The 17722-nt window shown below is 45.9% G+C and overlaps 1 protein-coding gene across 1 annotated transcript; it reads right to left on the bottom strand.

Annotated features, from left to right (window-relative positions):
* Positions 1-1242: 1242 nt before the first annotated feature.
* On the bottom strand, positions 1243-15169 carry CDT1 (chromatin licensing and DNA replication factor 1). Its single transcript, XM_044269303.1, has 18 exons — positions 14524-15169; positions 14064-14233; positions 13693-13943; positions 13470-13532; positions 13224-13362; positions 12850-13045; positions 12564-12692; positions 10975-11026; positions 9658-10039; positions 7471-7605; positions 6183-6403; positions 5907-6101; positions 5679-5824; positions 5400-5503; positions 5134-5322; positions 4878-5021; positions 4567-4768; positions 1243-2409 (listed from the first exon to the last, which is right to left on the bottom strand). The coding sequence occupies exons 1-18, from the start codon at positions 15167-15169 to the stop codon at positions 2246-2248; spliced, it is 3528 nt and encodes a 1175-aa protein (XP_044125238.1). The 3' UTR covers positions 1243-2245.
* Between the last annotated feature and the right edge of the window lie 2553 nt (positions 15170-17722).

Below are 17722 nucleotides of genomic sequence, written 5' to 3'. Positions count from 1 at the left end.
ACACAGAACCCTGACCTTCCCATGCACAACAGTTGGAGTAGGACACCCACAGATGCTTATTCCCTACATAACAAGTTATGACATGTGCCCTTTAAGGCTAGGTTTACACATTCAATTGTGTTTTTTTTTTTTAAGCCAAAACCATAAGTGGATCATAAGGGAGTGATTACCACAGAACAAATACCCTTTCATAATCTACACCTGGTTTGGGCTGAAACTGCCAGGAGTTGATCGCTAAAAGGTGTATTCAGACATGTCGTTGACAAAAAAAAAACTGTAAACCATATGTATTTGCAGTTTTGCATTGTGCTTATTGGCAACATGGAAATTGGTTATTGACTGCATCAAATGCATATTTTTAAAAGTAAAAAAAAGCACTGTATAAGACAAAAAAAAAGCTCAGAGCTATAGATAACCATCAGAATTGCTTTCTGTAGGAACCGAAAGCATGAAACAAAGGATCGTGCTGGAGGCTCACCATGTCAGAGTATTTTGTGTATAGTCCAGCACAGCAGCTGCCTTTATACTGACGGTCTCAGAATAGTAAGGCCACAGAGAAGTGGTGCAGCTTCACATCTACAGAGAGCCATGGTAAAACTGCTCAAGGCTGTTGATGTGCAACTCACACAAATAGCTTGAAGAGCTGTGCAAATACACCTGATTCCATGTATTAGGCTACATTCACACGTCAGTATTTTTCTATAATCCAAATTTCGGTCCATTTTTTGCGGACCCGTTGTTCCTGAAAATGTTTCCGTATGTCATCCGTTTTTTTGCGGATCCGCAAAAAACAGAAACATGTATACATTTCAATAATCAAATAAAGTTGTTTGGATTTCTTTGAAAAATAAAAAAAAAATTGCTATGTGTTTCCAGGAACGGATTCCGCAAAAAAACAGAAGACATACGGAATGACATCCGAATGTCTTCTGTTTTTTTGCAGATCCATTGACTTTGTATTGTACCAGGATCCGAATTTTGCGGAAAAGAATAGGACATGTTTTATATTTAAACGGACATGCGGAACGGAACAACGGAAACGGACAGCACACATTGTGCTGTCCGATTTTTTCCAGGACCCATTGAAAATGAATGGGTCCAGATCTGGTCCGCAAAAACAGAACAGATCAGGAAAGAAAAAACGGACATGTGAATGGACCCTTACTATGGACTACTTCTGCAATACAGTTGTAGTACTAGAACTAGTCCATGCCAAACCCTGGAATAAAACAGACAGAAAGGCAAAAAAGTATTGCAAGGGTGTTTAATGCAAATTAAGGGCTCATGCACATGACTATGCCCTCAGACATACGGTCCGTGAGTGGGCCATATGCCCCAAAGCAGCATTGATTGTGCTCACGGGAAAGCACAGTATCATAGGGGCCACCCACAGGGCTATTGTCCCACACTCATATCATATGAGTGCAGGACAATAGTCCCACAGGCAGCCCAATGTGCACAATCAATGCCGCTTCAGGACATATGGCCCACTCACGGACCATATGTCTGAGGGCATACAGTCGTGTGCATTAGCCCTAAGGGAAAAATCCAGAAGCTGCCTCCACCATACCTGCTATTGTGAAACCACAACTCCCAGCACACACCATTCTAATTTCTGAGAACAAGCTGAGCAACTGTGCATGGTAGGAGTTGTAGTTTCACAACAGCTGGAGAGCCTACAGTTGCTGACCTCTGACAAAGCCTTTTAAAAAGTTAATATAAAAAACAGACACTGGGTCATTTATTAAGACCGGCTTTTTACACCCGTCTCATCTTCACCTAATTAGCCAAATATTATGGCAGTGTAGGGGGGAACTAAGGTAGTCCATGCACCTGTCAAAAGATACTACAGCCCCTGACCCGATAAATTTTGTTGCCAACATTCACACCTGTGGCTAGGTATAAGTGTTAGTAAACTGGCTAGGTTCTGCCAAACTGTTTAACACAGCGTAAAACAAATTGTTGCATGGCTGGTCAAAAAAAGGTCATAAGTCCTTTAATAAAAGGACTCCCACTGACAGCACTGCCATGGCAAACTTTTGATGTAGTTGTAAAAAAAATCCAGGTTTATTTTACATTTTCCTGTAATATTCCCTTCAATGCAATTTTACACAAAACTAGCAGCACCAAGATGGCAGAAGTCTAGACACCAGAACATGGATTCACACAAACTGGAAAGCGATTTAAAAAAGGACTGCATCCTTGTAAAAACCTATAAACAAAGTCTCAAAAAAAAACTAGCATGTCAGCGAGACTCCTCTTCCTTCATTTTCTTTGCCAGTCTTTCCAAAATAAGATTCAAGTCCATAGTCTTGTTTAATTTGTAGTAAGTGTCCTTTCTGACAGGGTGAACTGTGAGCCAGTCTGGAAGCAGATCCACCAGTAACGACAGATGCTTCTCCATCTCTCCTAAGGGAGGGGAAAAACAAACAAGTTACTACAAGGACAAAGCAGAGGGAGACATCACAAGATCTTTGCTTGCAATTAATGAAAAACATGGTCTTAATATAAGCAATGGAAATGCCCCCTCCATTGCCCTGCTGACCTAAAAAAAAAAAAAAAAAAAAAGGGGGGGTGTTCTCCCAGCAGGTGAAGTGAACAAGTCAAGTCAGGGGACTCTGCCATGTTTCTGGTGCATATAGCAGCAGCGTCCTAGGCTCCAGCAGCCATTCTGCCACCCCATGACATTTGAGCAGTGGTTCACAGCTTGCTGGCCCTGTCTTCACTGGGTCACATACTTAGAGATTGTCTGGCTTAGTCCCATGCCTCCCAAAAGTGCAGCACACCTAATGGAGCTTCCGGTATACCAAGCCCTGGTAGTGGTGAGGGGACACTGCCTGAGGCAAGGATTTCCAGGGATACTCTTTCCTTGGATTGCTCTGTTCTAGAGAATCTCAACTCCTATATCTCTGGAAGTCTTGGAGCCACCAACACTTGCCATAGGTCTTCCTAAAAGTCTCCTGGCATCTGGGGACCATCTTCCACAGACATCCCTTTTATCCTAATGTCTGAACCCAGGACAAAAACTATTGATTGTCTCAAAGGGCACAGCCTTTCAGTTTGCACTAGTCCCAGATTCCAATGTGATCACTTTAAACGTCTCTGCTGGACCCCCCCCACTACGAGAGCCCATGATCACACCCCTGTGGCAGCCATCTATAGAAGCTTGTGGCTCTCCTGTTGGTCAGCCTTCCAAGAAAGGCCCCCACTGAACTTCTCTTTACCGTTTACCAGCACCTTCATCACCACTCCAAGCCCCCATCCATGCCAAACCTAGTGGAAGGGCAGCTCCACCTATTTAGAGATGTCTGGGCAAGGTTATTTTGGATGGGTACAAGAGTTCACACCCGTCTTTTCCAGGTAGTTCAATCCTCCCTGTCCAGGTCCTCTGCCCATTTTTAAGTTCTTCTCTCCAAAGTAGTAATCCTGGTAACATAAATGACTTGTCCCCAAAAAGGTGGGCATTGTTAATCAGGTTCTAGATCTGAAAATCCTAAATTTACTCCTTTTGCATGGAGACCCCATACCTTAGTCACAGCAGCACCCATGTTTTGTAGTTGGATCATTGAACTACCAATCTGTGACCCTCCTTTGGCTGAGTAACTGCCCTGGAGAACCATCAGTGATAGACCTCTTTTACTCAAAAGGGAGTCATAATCTTCCTACTTGATGACCGTACTGAAAAAAGCTCTGTTGTCCAATCTAGCCACTGTCATGAACACTGCATTTCTTTGGGTGGCTTCCCAACCCCTCCCAAAGTCTCCTCATCCTCAGGACTTACTTTAAAACCTGGCAGGGCCATCCTCCCTCAAGATAAGCCACCCCCAGCCCATTTCATCCTCCAATCTCCCTCCACATGTGGGTTCTCGGTCTTAGTGTAGCCTCCAGGAGGCCATTCCTTATGCCCAGTTTCACACTCAGCCTTTTCAAATAATTCTGACCAGATGGGAAAATTCCTGATCTTCTGATGAGTCTCCAAACATCAGTTCTCCCCAGGGATGCTAGTTATCTCACATGCAGACAGGCTGCTCCTTCATACCACTCAATGGCTGTCAGCCTCCAAGGGTTGAGTTTTCCACTCAATGATCCAGAGGATGTGGTCTCCCGCAGAGTTCTGTGACTTTCAGATCTGAGTGAGATTAAAAGGGGTACTGAAGACTATTTCATACTTACCTGCTCCCGGCACGCTGTCCACTTCATGGTTTTGGCAGGGGGGCGGGCGCCATCTTGATTGAAGTCTTCTCCCGGCCAGGCCGCGTGCTGTACTGAACATGCACGCCGAGGCTGCGCATGTGCTATGGTGATTTCTTCCTGGCCAGTATAGTATACTTGCCAGGAAGAAGTCAGCAGGGCGCATGCGTGGCCTCTGCGTGCGCGTTCAGTACAGCGCACGGCCCGGCCGGGAGAAGACTTCAATCAAGATGGAGCCCGCCCCCTGCCGAAACCAGCGTGACAGGAGCAGGCAAGTACGAAATAGAGTCTTCAGTACCCCTTTAATCTCACTCAGATCTGAGAGTCACAGAACTATTCCCCCCCCCTTTATGCAACAAAGGAAGTCTTCCCTACCTGGAGACATTGATGATCGGCAACTGGAGATTACCCTGTCGCACACAACTTCCACAGTCAAGGCTGGCTTCTTCTCTGAAACAAAGACATTTCGAAGAATGCGGGCAAGCTCTGGCAACCTGGACATCATGAGTAGACGCTCCTCATGCTGGGGTTTGCGGGTCATCATGGCTTGAAGCTTCTGTGCTTCCTTAGCGCGAATCTGAAAAGCAGACAGTATTTCAGACTAAAGTTTCTCCTAGTATAAACAAAGTTAGTGCAAAAACCACTTTAAAACCCTCCCCTGCCCTCTGTTTTGAAACCATGCCTACCCTTTCCAGTAGGGATTGAGATACTCCTTTTAGGGCACTGGATGCAGCCAGGGCAGGTTTAGACTCTTCTGAAGGACCAGGCTTTTTGTCTTCAGTATTAGTCTCTGCAGTTCTTAAAGCCAAATTTGCAAGAGCCTTTTCCATCTAGAAATAAAAATATAAAAAGAAAAAATGCAGTTACCAAATGTGAATAAAAGATGTGTAGCAGAGTGCACACTGAACAAGGATGGAGGCAATGCCTTAGCGCAACACTCACCTTAGGAGTCATCAAGCCTCTTGCTTTAGTCAATACCTCCTGTGCGGTGGACAGCTTGTCTACTTGTGGTGGTTGTGGAAGTTCTGCTGCCGATATTTCTGGAACCTCATCTACATTAAACCTTGGGTGCCAGCGAGTTAGACGATCATCAGGCACCACCATCGGTGGAGTTAAAGTTGCCAAAAAAGACTACAGAAAGGGACATCAAAATATTAGCTTGTGCACAACAGTGGAAATATCTGCACAACATCTGACCCAGCACTTACTTTGTGGTGTTGCTTCACAATACTGGTAAGGCTTCTGTGGAATAGCTTCCTGCGTTCCAGCAGGCGACTTGCTGTGAGCTGAAGGCGACCATCAAGCTTATCCCCTGCAAGATCAAGAAAGGAAACATCAGAACTGGTTAAAATCTTAGAGGGGTTCTTCCCCACCCTTTACATTTATAGCTGCTGGGGATGTATTACTTTAGCAACCCGTAAGAGTCATTAGCTTATGCAACACTGAAATAATGGTGGTGACCAAACTACATCTTAACACAAATTCACCTTCTGGGACAATTGGCTCCACAGTAAGTTGATAATCTGTCTTCTTTACTCCATCCTTGAATGTGGGAATATTCTTTTCTTGTCTGAATGTGTAGGCTGTAGGGTAGACAGTCTTAATCTGTCCAACATTACGTTCCTCAAACTGCCTGTGAAGTGACAAGAATTTGTTTATTGTACACACTTATTTTTTTAAAAGGTCTGTGCACAACTAAACTCTTTCCTACTTACTTGCGCATCATGTCCTGGACTCCTTGCTTCACTTTTGAAAAGGTGATTGTCTCTGAGCGGTTGAACAGCATTCCAACAATGGTATCCATGCTGCGGAACATTTCTGCAAGAACTTTGTACCTAAATGGCAGCGAGAGCCCTGGTGGAACATCTTGGGCAAGTGTGTGAAACCGCTCATAGGCTGGAGCCTTCTCACTGCAAAAGTAATTGTTAACTCTTATTAGCGATTGTTATATCCAAAGTAAATGTGCTAAAAATATAAAAAACAAAACTCACCTTTCCCGGTTTGGCTCCTCTACCTGCTCAGCCTTCTGTTTTTCTACAGTTTTCTTCTCTCTGATCTTAGACTCAAGTTCTTGAGCTTTTTTGAGCCTTGCCTTCAAGTCTGTGATTGTAACTTTGCTTTCGACAGGGGCAGCAGGAACTTTTAGTTTCTGACTCAGCTCCTGTATCCTCTGCAGACGAGATTGTAATTCAAGATTCTCCTTGGATGGAACCTGGATGAAAATAAACACAAATAAGCACAATGCAGACCACAAACAGGAAACGCTCTCCTCCAGGTCTATACATTCGTAAGTTTGCAAGACTGCCCAAGGCTAAACTATATACCAAGCTGATGTACTTAGGATAGGTCATTATCACATCAGCGGGGGTCCAAGTCCCAGCACCCTCACCAATCAGCTGTTTCAGGGAGCCGCCACGCTCACCAGAGCTCTGAGCAATGCAGGCTCCCAGCAACTTTCCAAGGACAGTGCTGTACAATGTATAATTAAGAACCGCTTTTTGGTTCAAAACAAGTCGATCTGATGGGAGGTGTCAAGAGTTGAAGTGCCACGGCTTTGTATTGTTTCTACGCTGGAATTTCCCCCGTGCTGGATTTTCTTCTTTTGTAAGCTATAATGGATGTCCTTCGTATTGCAGCTAAGGCCTATTGACTTGAATAGGGCAGACCTACAACTAGGCCATGTGCCCAACATAGTGATGTCACTGCCCTAGGACGAGGCAGCACTGCAGGCCTCTAACAGATGATCAGCGCGTCACACCCCTGCAGATCTGATAACCTATCCCAAGGAATATTCATAAATAGATTTTACTGGATAACCCCTTTAAATGGGCTTGTCCGGGTTAAGAGCTGAACCTGGACATATCCCCCATCTTCACCCCTCCCTTGCCCTGGATTGCACAGAGCAAGGACTGGTATATTTACCACCCAGCAGTGTATTCAGTGAAGTCACTGGCTCTGCCTTAGCCGCTTTACAGGCTAGGGCAGCACTAAAGCATGCCCATCAATGCCACTGACATCACCAGGCTCACTGCTCAGCAGACACCTCCACCTAGCTTACACTATGGAGAGCTGGAACTCCATAAAATGCTTTTGCCCTGCTCGATCCAGAGCAGGGCAAGGGAGAGCATCATATCACAGGGACCAGAGGGGTGAAAATGGGGGTATGACCAGGTTCAGCACTGAACCCGGACAATCCCTTTCAGTGGTTAAGGCTATGGTGACATGTTGCAGCAGTGACACCACATCAGCAATACAAGGCTTTGTGGAACCAGCACGTACCTGCACCTCTGCTGGGCCAGTCTCAGGTAAACTACTTTTTGGAGAAAGTTTCACATTGACAAAGTCCTTTATCTTCTTTCCCAGAGACGGAGAAGTCTCACACTGGACTTGCACTTTGGAGCATGGGCTCAAACACTGCAAGATAAAACAAAAATAATTAGACTCCTTTCACTTAAAGGGAGTCGTTCACCTAAACTGACCATAATGGAACACTAACACCATGATCTGCATTATAGTCCCCATATTTGAAGGCTACTTACCGTATAGCTGGCCGTCTTAATTTCGCCAAAACATTTTTTTAATTAAATGTTAATTAGGTTCTGAAGGTGCCCAGGCCCCGCGTCACTTTTCATATGAAACCCCTCCTTACACTCCTCTGGCCCGCCCTAGGTTCTTCAGAAAGCCAGTGCCATTCACAAGATTCCCTGCGCCTGCGCGCTTCATTCCCCATTATGGGCAGAGGCACAACGCCGGCTAGAAGTACGGGCCAGCATATGCGCATTAAACGTCATTGTGCCTCTGCCAATAATGGTGAATGGAGTGCGCAGGCACGGCAAATCTTGTGAAGTGTTTTTTAGGGAAACTAAGCGACGGACAGCTATACGGTAAGTAGCATTCAAATATGGGGACTATAATGCAGATCATAGGGTTAGTGTTCTATAATGGTCAGTTTAGGTGAAAGAGGGAAAGGAGTATTCTGGTTATATGAAATTATCCCCTATCCACAGGAAAAGATAACTAACACATCGGTGGGGGTCCTACCATAACACCCACAAGGGCCATGTAGCCTGTGGAGCCCCCTGAAATGAACAGAGAAACCAGTTGGGCACCACCATATTCAATGGGAACATATGAAACACTGGAATCATCTATCAATTTCACATTGCAATGAGTGGAGAGGTTGCGCACACATGTACAAATTCCAATTTTTTCTGCCTAGGGAAGTACCCATTAGCCATACTGTAACAATAGGGGGCAGGGTGGAAACATTAGATGGCAGCCTCCAAATGAGCCAGTCTTTGCGATCAGCTCTGTGAATCCTAAGACAACCGCTTAAAGGGGTTGTCCGGGTTCAGAGCTGAACCCGGACATACCCTTATTTTCACCCCGGCAGCCCTCCTGAGCCTGGCATCGGAGCATCTCATGCTCCGATGCGCTCCTGTGCCCTGCGCTAGATCGCGCAGGGCACAGGCTCTTGTGTTTACAATAACACACTGCCGGGCGGTAACTTCCGCCCAGCAGTGTGTTCGGTGACGTCACCGGCTCTGAGGGGCGGGCTTTAGCTCTGCCCTAGCCGTTTTACTGGCTAGGGCAGAGCCAAATCCCGCCCATCAGTGCCGGTGACGTCACCGGGCTGCCTGTCAGCCCCATAGAGAGCCCGGTATGTCACCGGAACTCAGAAAAATGCCTTTGCCCTGCGCGATTTAGCGCAGGGCAAAGGAGAGCATCGGAGCATGAACTGCTCCGATGCTCATGTCAGGGGGGCTGCCGGGGTGAAAATGGAGGGATGTCCAGGTTCAGCTCTGAACCTGGACAACCCCTTTAACCAAAGGAAAAAAAAAATACATACTAGCCAGCCACAGGAAAGCCTTAAAGTTATGGATCTCTGGTGATCCAACCAGAGGGATCCCTTCTCTGAATAGAGTGGTAGTGCACATCTATTCATTTGAATGGGGCTGAGGAATGGCTGTTAAAAGGGATATTCTGGTTATATTAAAGGGGTTGTCCAGTTTGAGATATTTCAGCTCAGCAGGGGGCCAAATTCCAGCCCCTCCCTCATTCACTTCTACAGGAGAGTCTCTCCAGAACAGCCATAGAAGTGAATGGAGCAGATAAGTGCATGCCCTGCCAGCCACTCCATTCATTTTAGGGACTAGAGTAGCCCTGTTAGCATAATCGGTCGGGCTCCCAACAATAGTTGTCCCCTATCCTATGGCTAGTTTAAGATATTAACTGATCACTAAACCAATCAGCTTGTCCGAAACAGCCTCATTCTATCAGTGGGGGCACACAACAGAAAGCCCAGCCAGATGGCCATAGAAGTCAATGGGATGGACAGGCCACAGTGCTATGGGGTACTGGCAAGCCAGCCAATCAAGTTACAGCTTTCATTTTTCAGAAAGTATTTACAAAGTGAAAGCCGACACCTGATTGGCTGCCCTGGATTACACCGGCCGCTGCAGGTACCTGGGGCTCCTCTTCCGGTAGCTTCAGCTTCTTCCGCGCTGACCTCTTGCCCTGCACCTCCGGGCGAGTGACCTCCGGGTCTGAGGCCTGCCGGTTCCGCTTCTTGCTGCCGGGCACTGCAGAGGCAGGAGGTTCGGCTTGCGTAGACCGCTCCGGGGTGCTGGGCGGCCGCAACAAGTCCTCTAACTTCTTGTTGCGGGTCACGGTGCGGGGAGCTGCCTCCTGCACAGCAAGGACCTTCCTCCGCTTCGTCTCCAGAGGCCCCGCCGCCGCAGCTCGCTTCCGCTGCCCGAAGAAATCGGTGACTCTCATCTGCGCCATGTCCGCACTTCCTCCAAGCACACAGCTCTCCTCTAACCTGAGTGAAAACCCGCGAAAAGACCTGGAGGGTCACTCCGCCCGGGCGTGACGTCACTGCTTCAGAAGCCTCCTATTGGACACAAATCCGTGGCTGAACGCCCAGTGGAACTCCGATTTCGCGGGCTAAACAGATCACGTGACCGGAATATTCCACGCACCCACTGTGGGGGGAGGGGGGAGTATATAATGATATTTGGTATAACCCGATGACGTAGTACAGTAGTAGCCCTACGAGCAGGACGGTTGACTCCTCCGGGTGAGGGGAACGCAGGCTGTAATGTGAGGAAAGAGACGCTGTGTATGTAAAGCTCCCAGTATATGGACTTTACATAAAAAGGATGTTTATCAATGTTCAAACCTCACTAATTGTAATGTACGCCTCATGGGGGCGCTGAGGAGGGAACTGGAGGGGTGTATGGTGGGTGCTAACAAACCGTCCTCCCTGCAGGGGATAGGACACCTTCCCTCTCCTGTAACATAGCTGTAGATAGCCCCATAATGCAGCACATAATAACCGTGCACTTGTTTGCTTCACATCCTCTCAGACATGAGTTTTGCTGACTTCTGTCAGAATCTGTGGGCGTTCCTGTTGAGTGTAAGGGGGGCAGTGAGAAGGCAAACCTACTGTGAGCAGGGCACTAAGGGGGCATAACTAGTGTGTGCGACCAAGCCTGACAGTGGGGGCGCTAACAGGGTATTCTCACTGCGAGGGGAGTACTGACCGGGCAAAGAAGTACTGTATGGGGTGCTGGGTGGGATTGGGCGTGTGTGGATAGGCATTGGGCACAGTTAGGGCTCTTTCACACGAGCTGGTGCTGTGCGAGTACTCCGCTGCGTGAAAGAGCGCCAAGCCCCTGTCCCGGACAGCAGAGACACGGAGCATTAACATGATGGACAATGCTCCGTGCCTCTCTGTGACCTTTTTACTACAAAATCACAGAGAAATAAAGTTGTCACCATGATTTTGTAGTAAAAAGATTCCTCTGGAGATTTGCAGAGAAGCTGAAGACTAGAAAAAGAGACAATTAGCCATTATGTTATGTCACAATATATATAAAGATGAGGACAACATGGAAAATGTCTGATCCAGCATCACACTCATGTATCGGCTCCATTTCTCGTATTCTACTCCTACTAATCTGCCACCTGCTCCTACTCACCCCTGATATGATATTGATGGCATCAGGGCACATTCCCGGTAGAAAGGACGGGTCATCCTCCTGCAGTGACAGATGATAATCCTCCACTGAGCCTTGGCTATAGAACGGCTGATCACCTACACTCATCATAAATAAGATGACGCCGAAGGCACACGTGGAAAGCACCTCTCTTAGTCGCAGGGTGATGCAAGCGGTGGTGCATTGACAGCACTCATGCTACTCAAGTTGTTTCTTTGTCTTCCCACCCATAGGGACTGCTCTAGGACGTCCCAAGGTCTTTGCTGTGTCCCCCAATGACACGGACGAGAAAATAGGATTTTTTTGTTACTCACCGCTCATTGGCCCTCTGTGCACACAGGAGTGTGATGATGTGTCGTGAGGTTACACGATTACAAAGGTAAGTAAAAGCAAAGTTTGTGTGACTTATGGAAAACAGACACATTTTTACACCCTAGAAAAGCTGAAATAATTCATCCTAAGCTTTTTCTGATGTTTATATTTGATGTTTAATTATTAATGATAGATGTTATTATCATACAAGCAAGAAAAGACTTTTCGTCATTTTCTGTAGAAAGAAGCAGATGATGATGATTCCGCTCTTCGGGGCTTGGCTTACACTTGTGTTGCTTTTGAAAATCCAGGTCCGGATTCCTTTATGATGTTCTTCCTACAACACAGCGATCAACCATTCAGCCTTCTGATTGTCATGTCCGGTGGGTGAAGGAGCTGCTTTGTATCTCAGCAGCTTCCTTCTGTCTCTGATCGGTGGGTGAAGGAGCTGCTTTGTATCTCAGCAGCTTCCTTCTGTCTCTGATCGGTGGGTGAAGGAGCTGCTTTGTATCTCAGCAGCTTCCTTCTGTCTGCCACCACGTTGTAGATGAGATGTTTAGATGTTAACATAGCAAGTAAGGTTGAAAGAAATCCTTCAATTTCAACCTATAATTACTTGCTATGATGATCCAGAGGAAGGCGAAAAACCCCAGAGGACGAGTAGTTTCCTCATATAAGGGGAAAAAATTCCTTCCTGACCCCAAATTTGGCGATCGGAATAAAACCCTGGATTGTTGGCTCAAATCTACATGGATGTTAAGTGGTGGACACTCGGTGGGTTTGTCATAGTCCGGTTGAGTTGTATCATCCACTTGATGTTAATGGACAGATCTCCATGTCCAGAGTAGTGGAAGCTTGGTGAGTTTGTCATATCCGGTGAAGTGAGGTTCATTCCTGGATGTTACTGGAATGGGGCTGGTTATATCAGCCAATTACTCCTGTAAGAAGACAGATATATATGTCCAGATCAGTATCTCATCTACTAAATGCTGTATACGGTGTGTCCTACAGAGCGCTGATGACACTATAGATGGGTGTGATGGGTGTTATACTTACAAAGTCCCATTGGAATGGCGGGTGGGCTCTGCCGGACTCCACATCCTCCCAGTTTACTGAGTGGAAGAACGGGTGGGATCTGATGGACGATGTTATTGCCAGTCGGCCACATGGAGATTTGCAGAGGAGCTGAAAACGAGAAAAAGAGACAATTAGCCATTATGTTATGTCACAATATATATAAAGATGAGGACACCATGGAAAATGTCTGATCCAGCATCACACTCATGTATCAGCTCCATTTTTCGTATTCTACTCCTACTCCTAATCTGCCACCTGATCCTACTCACCCCTGATATGATATTGATGGCATCAGGGCACATTCCCGGTAGAAAGGACGGGTCATCCTCCTGCAGTGACAGATGATAATCCTCCACTGAGCCTTGGCTATAGAACGGCTGATCACCTACACTCATCATAAATAAGATGACGCCGAAGGCAAATGAGTCCACCAGATGGTTGTATCGTTCACCGTCCATCACCTGTAGGAAGATCAGTAGGGGATGAGCTGAATGTACTGGTGAGGGGACGTACACACAGAGGCTATGAGGTCCGGTCTGGGATTACATACATACAGTATAGATATTTGGGTCATGTAAGAAGTTACAGATTATTACTCAGTCCAACTATCTGCATCAGTCAGTCAGGGATGTTCCTCACCTCTGGGGCAATGTAACCAGTAGAGCCTAAAAAGTCGTTCATTGTGTCCTCCCCAAACACATTCACTGCTGCTAAACCAAAGTCAGCGATTCTGATGTGTCCGATGTCATCAAGGAGGATGTTTTCAGGCTTCAGGTCACTGCAGGGAGAAGGAGCAGACAGTTAGTATGATGGATAACTCATGAGAAGATCTTTATATAATAGATAGGTAAGAAGAAGATGTAGTAATACATATACACTACACACCGATGTACAATGCCATGGTCATGAAGGTACTGGAGTCCGCAGACCATCTCTGCCGCAAAAGGCCTGGAGTAGAAAGTAGAGGATGGATCAGTGGTTACGTACATAATCATACAGAGGACATGAGACGGTTCCACAGAAGTGTCATCTGCATGTCTTCATTATCTCCTGCCGTCCATTGCTCTAGGACTACAATGTACATGCAGCAGATTATTAGGATTATTACCTTGTTGTCTGGATATCAAACGGCATCCATTCCATCATCAGGTTAAACAGATCTCCTCCAGCCATGTAGTCCATTGCTATGATGTAAACCTCAGGTGTCTCCATAGATGCCCGCATAGATGTCAGGAAGCGACTCCCAGCCGCAATTTTGAGGACTTTTAGTTCTGCAAAGATTTTGTCCTCTATACGACTCTTGGTCATAATTTTTACAGCCAACAGTTCTTGTGTGACCGGCTCTGATGCCAAGATGACCTGAAGGAGAATGACAACAGATCAGACCAAGAGGAATTTGGAGGAAAGAAAGTGACGTCATACAGAGAAGTGTAATTTTTAGAAGTCATTTACACTTTGTAAAAAGTTTTGGTCACTTACTTTTCCGTAGCTCCCCTTTCCAAGCAGTTTTTGAAACTGCAGATTGTCAAGGTCAATAGGTTTTATTGTGTTGACCGATTCTTTGGGGGATGGAGTACGGCTACTGGCATAACCAAGGTCTTCTACTGACATGGCCGCTGTATGGGAGGTTGGATTAAGGCTTCCATCTGCTGGAAGGAAACAAGATTCCTTATTATTAATGTAAATAAGCAGGAAATGCTAGAATATTTGGGCCCGTCTAGTTGAAACAATTTTCCGTGTTGCCCATAGCAACCATTCAGAGCTCAGGTTCCATTTCTTAAAATTCTCAGAAACAATGAAAGCTGCATTGTGATTGGTTGCTAAGGGCAACAACAACAGTTATTCCAGAAGACAGTTTTGATAAATAAAGCCTATACATAATATTAGGAGTATAACCCACATCATCCAGTCTTATTATAATGAACTATTTCCATCTTACCTGATGCATCTTTCACCAGTGGACTGTTGGACTCTGTGAAGGACATGTTTTTAGATGATGACCTGGACCTTTTTAATGCACCGTTTCCATTGACAATTGGCCTTGCATAGATGAGACGTCTCCTACATTGGACAACCCAGTCCCTGTTGTTTTTGGTTCTCTTCTGGGCTGCCTCTCTTTGTAGGTTTCGAGCCTCTGGGGTCTCAGATCTGGAGATTGGGACATGTCTTGGTGTTTCTTGGAGAACCTCTTCCATTTCCAACTCTACACTGATGATATTTCTCCGCTTTTTGAGGATTTCATTTTTGTTCCTCCTCCTTGTTTCAGGGACCAGTTCTCCGATTTTCTTTAAGGTGTTAAGTATGGTCCTCTGAAGTTCTTGATTGGCGGAGTTTGCAGAGTTAGATTCCTTGAGGTTCTCCATTTTCCTTTTCTCAGTAAGGATTTCATGTCTCAGGATCTTTCTCATTTTCTCCAGATTCTGTCTTTTAGACGCCATTTCTGAGGCTTCATTGTCCATATCCGGGGGTTGATTGTCTTTTCGCCCTAAAGCGAACAACGGTTTGTGTTGGGAGATTCCTCTCCTCTGTCTCAGAACCAGATCTTTTTGGGTTCGTCTCCTCTTTTCCAACATTATAAAATCCATTTTTGCTTCGTGTATCACGAAACGCATAGGGACCGCCTCACCCTTGGGAGTCTGTAAGGCAGTGATTTTCTTCTAGCGGTAGAACGGGGATATAGAAGGTGATGATGTCATCATATCACTTCTGACTTGTGATGTCATAGTACTGGGATTCTACAGGTTACCATGACAGATTTCCCTCTGTGAGGTCATAGTACTGGTGTTCTGTAGTTACCATGACGTGTTATTGTGACATTACGTTATTGGTATTCTACAAGTATCGGAGACATATTTCATGCTGTGATGTCAAGTTGTTTCAGTTGATATTAACCACTTAGTGACCAAGCCAGATTTTGGAAATCAGGCATGTGTCTCTTTAGCAGAAGATCACTATGTAAAGCTTTTTCACATCCAAGTAATTCTGACATTGATTTGTTTGGTCACATATTGTACTTTATTTAGGTGCTAACATTTTACTGATACGATTTGTGTATATTTATTAAAATAAAAAATCTATAACCATTTTTTAAATTAGTATTTATTTCCTATTTTCAACTACAGTGTAATTTTTTGAGCAAAGTAATGCTAAGCAGCTAAAAAAAATAATAATTATATTTTGTTTTCCAAAACAGTGTCATTTCAAAGACTTTTTTTGTACACAGCACACGAAAGTGAAAATGTAACACTCTGTTCCTTCTGTGTTCAGAAATATCCCCACTGTGGCCCTAACATGATGTCTTGACACATGGCAGGGCCCAAATTTTGGTTGAAAATGTTTCAGGCCTCATTGCACACTTGTAAAGGTGTTGAGCTTCCATAAGATGTGGGCTTTTCTACAGCAAACTGAGCTAGGCTGGGTTCACATCATGTTTTTTTCAGACATTGGCATCCGTCACCATAGAGTTCCATACCTTTTAGCGGAAGTGTGCAGGATGGAGCAGTGTAGTGTACTGCACTTTTGCATCCTTTTTTCCCCATTGTATATGATAAACGTAGGGTAAAAACAGCATGTGAACCTCGCCTTAGTCTGTTGTACAATCAAAGGGGTTGTCCGGGTTCATAGCTAAACGTCTGCTGAGCTGTGCAGTAGAGAGCAAAAGCCGGAAAATGATGTGGGGGGGAATGGGGCTAGGGGAATATTACTTGTTTATATTATTAAATCTACAAGGCCGCACCATTTTAAGGGGAGCACTGAGAGGGCGAACCTACTGTGAGCAGGACACTAATGGGGCACCCCTTCTGGGTGCCTCCGCCAATCGATGCTTCCTAGTGCTCACCGAGTGCTTCCAAGCACTCCACCGGACACCATCAGCACTGTAGTCCCCACTTCCAGCGTTACAGCTTGGCTGGGGTCTCGCTGTCCTCCACCCACCCTGGGCCCAAGACCAGGATCCAGCTTCCAGTGGGTAGAACCCTGTTGTAATCCCAGGGGAGTATAATACCGATAGCAATCCCCAGAGTAAATATAGCTGTCCCCCCCCCCCCCCCCCCCACACACACACATGAGACGAGGCTCTATGTTGAGGGTAAAACAGGAACTCTTTAATGGGGCTACATGTCAGCCTTTTATGCAGGTCTTCCAGCAAGGGAGACTCCCCTGGGGACCTTGTGGAAGACTGAGACAGTTTTTACATTAGCCAATCACATGCATTTACAGTATGGAAGGAAACACTCCCAGCAATTGTACACCACTCCCCTCGCCCCTCTGCCCGTGATACAATTAACAAACACAATGGACTCTGCCTATTATCCAATTAACAAACACAATGGGCTCTACCTGTGATACAATTAACAAACACAATGGGCTAACTTAATACCTCACAGGCAGAAAGCACACATTTTTCCCCAAAACACGGAAAACACCCCAAAGCCTCACATATCCCCATAAATTATACATGGATAGCTGTGATCTGGGTGAACAACATATCCAGAAATCACCCAGATCCGAGCAGGGGTTCCTGAATTCCATGGAAGTCACATTTGACCGACCGCAAGCATGGCTTTCCTGCCCAAAACAGTTCCACAGATTTAGGCTGTGCAGCCGGTCTACCTTCTCCTTCAAAGTTTTAGTATATGGGCCATAATCCCGAGGCAAGAGGCTGGCAACAGGCCCCTCCAAAACCCAATGGCGAGGTTATTTCCGCCACACAGCAACCACTAAGGAAGCCTGACATTGGGGGAGCTAACAAGGTCTTCTCACTGTGAGGGGAGTACTCAGGCGGCATAACTACTGTGTGGGGAGTACTATGGGGGAAATAAGTACTGGGGGGAGTTCTGGGTGGGATTGGGCGTGTCTGGATAGGCACTGGGCACAGTTAGAAGCGTGGGTAAAAGGATTTTATTACAAGACCCGGAGGCTCGTATTGCTATTCTCCTTCTTTACTCTGACCAATAGCAGCAAAGAACAAACAAAAATATTGAAACATGTCATCAGCCCCTCCCCATAGTCTCTCTATAACAGGCCACACCGCCTGCAAAACCTCCTCTTTCTTTGCTGCTGACCGCAGAGATAAGTAGTGGGACTTGTTGCTTCTGTCTTTCATATAGATATTGATTATCGTTTTGGGGTTTTGCAGT

The sequence above is a fragment of the Bufo gargarizans genome, chromosome 10, assembly GCF_014858855.1.
Source record: "Bufo gargarizans isolate SCDJY-AF-19 chromosome 10, ASM1485885v1, whole genome shotgun sequence".
NCBI lineage: Eukaryota > Metazoa > Chordata > Amphibia > Anura > Bufonidae > Bufo > Bufo gargarizans.
Note: the sequence above shows the minus strand (reverse complement) of the source record. Positions and strands in the feature narration are given on the sequence as shown.

Excerpts from the sequence above, each read along its gene's own strand:
- CDT1 (XM_044269303.1), bottom strand. The coding sequence starts at position 15,169 with ATGGATTTTATAATGTTGGAAAAGAGGAGACGAACCCAAAAAGATCTG. Across the intron at positions 14,234-14,523 it reads ACTGGTGAAAGATGCATCAG|CAGATGGAAGCCTTAATCCA; the intron begins GTAAGATGGAAA and ends GTTTCCTTCCAG. Across the intron at positions 5,323-5,399 it reads TTGTGAAGCAACACCACAAA|TCTTTTTTGGCAACTTTAAC; the intron begins GTAAGTGCTGGG and ends CCCTTTCTGTAG.